At 33.0% G+C, this 4063-nt stretch overlaps 1 protein-coding gene across 1 annotated transcript; it reads right to left on the reverse strand.

Annotated features, from left to right (window-relative positions):
• Window positions 1–2226: 2226 nt before the first annotated feature.
• LOC107883168 lies at window positions 2227–2650 on the reverse strand. The gene has a single exon (XM_029490457.1). It carries the CDS (start codon window positions 2533–2535, stop codon window positions 2227–2229), a length of 309 nt encoding a protein of 102 aa, XP_029346317.1. The 5' UTR covers window positions 2536–2650.
• Between the last annotated feature and the right edge of the window lie 1413 nt (window positions 2651–4063).

Here is a 4063-nt window from a genome sequence, read left to right on the forward strand (position 1 = left end):
ATATCGTTGCGCCAAGTTCCGGGAATCAATTGTCCATCCTCTTCATAATCAAAAGTCCCAGTTGGGGTATAGATTTTTCTTGATGTTGCGCTTCTCCGTAGAAAATTATGAAGTAAACAGCATGTCATGCATATTAAAGCAGCTTTATCTGGTTGTAGTAACATAGGTGATCTGAATACTCGAAACACTGACGCATAAATACCAAAAACATTTTCTACGACTCTACGTGCGCGACACAAACGATAATTAAAAATCCGTTCTAAACTACCTTTTTGATGATTTCCTCCGTAAGATTTTAGAAGAGTATTACTCATAGGAAATGCATCGTCGCCTATACAAACATATGGCATATTCTTGAGTCGTCCTAATAAGGGCTCAGGTGGTGGAAGGAGAAGTTCATTGCGAATTATTTTGCGATAAACTCCCGTGGTAGCATACACACCCGCATCGTTCATTCTTCCTTGCGCACCAGCATCAACAAATGTAAAACAATATTCTGAGTTGACAAATGCCATGAGTATAATGCTGAATGATTTCTTGTAGTTGAAGAACTCAGATTCACTATTAAATGGAGCTTACAATAGTACATGCTTCCCATCCACTGCTCCTACACAATGTGGGAAATTCCAATCACGTTGAAATCCATTTGCTATTGTCTTCCAATCTTCCTGTGATTTTGGCAGCTGTAAAATACAAATATTTAGACTTAACATAAAATGAAACCTTATTGAATCAATATTTTTTTTAACACATCATAATCATCAACCACGACTGTTATTAAATTCTAGAAGTGTTAGTTTTGAGAAAGATAAAATTAAAAAAGCGGGTAAGTAAGTGGATGTTTCTCTACTGTACAGTAGTTTACAAGTGGGTTACTGTAATGGGTGGTATTAAATTTGAATTCAATGATATAATATCATTGTATACGAAAAATGATTCTGATCGGAGACGAGTTTTTAGTCTAGGAATTTTATACCATATGACTTTCCAGTAAACATTTTTTTTTTTTTGATAAAAGTAGACGAATTCGTGAAGAATCTTGTATAGAATTTTCAATTCTTAGATTTAAAAAGAAACATTTTTATGAATTTCTAACTCAAAATAAACTACAAATTTTCGTGATTTTTACGTATATTGTCAAAATTTGAACTTTCAATTGAAAACTATTGGGAATTTCAAAAAAAAAGACCTCCCCAATGCTCTAACTAGATTTACTTTGAACCGGAAAAGCAACTAAAAAAAAACACAACATTGTAAAATCAATACATTCTTCGCTCCGCTCAAAATCTAAAATCTGTAATAATTTTTTTACAAAATAGCATAGAATTTTAAAATTTTCAAACAAAAACTATGTTATTTTTAGGATATTGCTGATGGAAATATTTATGAAACAGAGGATTTTATGCAGAACGAAGGAAAAATAGATCATACTAATCTCGAAGAAGATGGTTTAGAAGCTTCTTCACTTGGAGGTGGAATTCAAAATGTAAGGAAAAACACTCAAGAAAACAGGAATATTTTCTCAGTCCCACAAAGTCCAACAATGAAGAAAAAACTGCAGAAAAGTGTTGATACTAGCCAATTAGTAACCAAACACTTGAAACAAGCAAGTGATGTGTTGCAGAGTTTGGTTAAGAAGCCAAATTCACAGCAAAATAAAAGTGTTTCTGATGGCCCCGAGTTATATGCACAACTATTAGCCGAGAAACTTCGTCAACTATCACCCCGGAATCGTCTACTACTCGAACATAAAATTGATAATATGGTTTTTGAAGCACTAATCCAGGAAATGAATTCAGAAACACAAGGTCGTTTTCCTAGAACTATGAATACTGTAACTGTTTCATCTCCCTGTTCATCGCTGGAAAGTTATATTTCTCATGGATCGACATATTCAACACATGAATTTTCTCATTCGCCTTCTTCGTATGAACAGTCTCCTGGTACAACCTACGCACCACATCTCACTGCTAATCATGTGTACATACAACCATCCCAATCACAACAACAAAACGTAACTGTTCCACATACACAATCAGGTACTGTACTTGAATTTTATTCAAATTCTGATCAATTTGTGGATGGTAATCAGACAAGAGAAAATAAAATAAATAAATATGTATTTCCTGTGCACAATTGTAATGTAAAATGCATTAAATAAATTATAATTACATAAAAACTAGATTAATGTGTTAAATTAATTTAAATTATAATATTAATGTAATATTAGGTACCTACTTTTATTTCATCTTTCAGTGCATCAATAATAGCTAGGCAAACTTCCGGTACGATGCGGCTTATTGATTGATGTGATATCTTAAATAGGTATTCCAAGCTCACAAAGCTATCACCTGTAGCCAGGAATCGGAGAGTGACTGCCAAACGCTCTTGAATCGGTATTGCCTTCCTCATGTTAGTGTCTTGTTTGCTGATTTTCGGTCCAATTTTAGTAAGAATAAATTCAAAATCTTCTGATGACATCCGACAGAAGTTTTGAAATTTCCCCGATGGTTCTGCCCTTAGAGCCAACAGCATATCTGAGGCATTGTATCTAGTAAATTTAATTTATACGATTGAACAACTAACACTGCATAAAATAGACAGAAATATCGATTTTAGGATCAAATTTATTATTATTTACCTTTCTCTACTTCTGTTTAACGACGTCATCCACCATCTCCTTACACGTCTTTTTTTCTGTTTTTTCACTTTTAATAATAATTGATTACAAGATAGCACAATTACAGTAGCAGCAGCTGCAACCACGTCATTCATATTTTTTCTATTTAACTTTTTGAAGTTTTAACTTAAAGTCTGAATATATTCACAGGTTATAATCTTCATACACACTACACAGATACACTGTAGGGAGTATACTGCATCCAACGTTCACATGACACTTGATCCAACGTTGGTGACAACGTGTAGCTGCATCCTTCCGTCAAACATTGGTTCCAATGTTCAGTCAACGTTTGCACGCCAATGTTGGAGCCAACGTTTGACGCATCGTGTAGCACCGGCTTAATGGGAAGTGTCCACTTGAGATTATAGCTCGAGAGAAAGTCTCGAGATTGATCTCGGGATGTTATACATTTGAGATCAATCACGGTCTCGAGATAGGTTTTGGAGACTCGAAAGTGACATTAATCTCGAGATCAAGACAATTTCGTGTCGACTAGAGAGTTAACACACACAGTCTTGTGTGTGACTTCACCGCAAGTACACGTGTTTTTTTTACAAATTTGAATCTTTTTTCTTTTTTTTTTTACAAAATGGATTCGCGTCAGGCCCTAGCTTTTATAATTGCGCGTAATATTGTACAAAAACGGAAAATAAAAGAAAAAAGAAAAAAAGAAATGTTGGGTTAGGAAATGGGTGGACCGTCGAAGTGACTTGGAAGCCGCTTCAAATCTTGTAAATGAGCTTTACATAAGTTCTTGAGGTGTAGGTGGTTCCTCAGATTCTTTTGTCGTTTTTTTCAAATAACCAGTGTTGTGCTTTAGATAAATTTATCTAGATAAATTTATCTAGATATGTTATCTAGATAAAAACTTTATATCTTTATCTTATCTAGATAAAAAATAAAATTGACATCTAATTTTCATCTAGATAAAAATTATAGCCATCTAGATAAATTTATCTAGATAATTCACAAAATCTGTAGCTAATAATTAGTAATAACTATTTTACAATATTATCATTCAATATAAAATAGATAACTTAATAAGAAATCTCATTTGTATTACTTGCAAAAATTGGTTCTAAAATAGTTATACATAGCATTTATTATTAATTATCAATAATGGACAGATATATTATACTACTATTATATTATATGTGGAATAATGACGATTTATTATGTCAATATGCATGGGAGATGCGAAGTATTTATATATTTTTATAATATTGCCCATACGGGGAAGTCTCACGCCCGTAGTACGATTTACGATTTACGAACGCCGAAGAGCCGTTACAAGAATTATTAGAACCAGAAATACCCCTACATACATAGAGTATTATACTAGTATAAATTAATAATTATAGTCTATAGAGTATTATAGGT

Source organism: Acyrthosiphon pisum, chromosome X, assembly GCF_005508785.2.
Source record: "Acyrthosiphon pisum isolate AL4f chromosome X, pea_aphid_22Mar2018_4r6ur, whole genome shotgun sequence".
NCBI classification, from domain to species: Eukaryota; Metazoa; Arthropoda; class Insecta; order Hemiptera; family Aphididae; genus Acyrthosiphon; species Acyrthosiphon pisum.

Bases quoted from the DNA above. Each gene is read 5' to 3' on its own strand.
- LOC107883168 (XM_029490457.1), bottom strand. From the start codon at position 2,535: ATGCTGTTGGCTCTAAGGGCAGAACCATCGGGGAAATTTCAAAACTTC.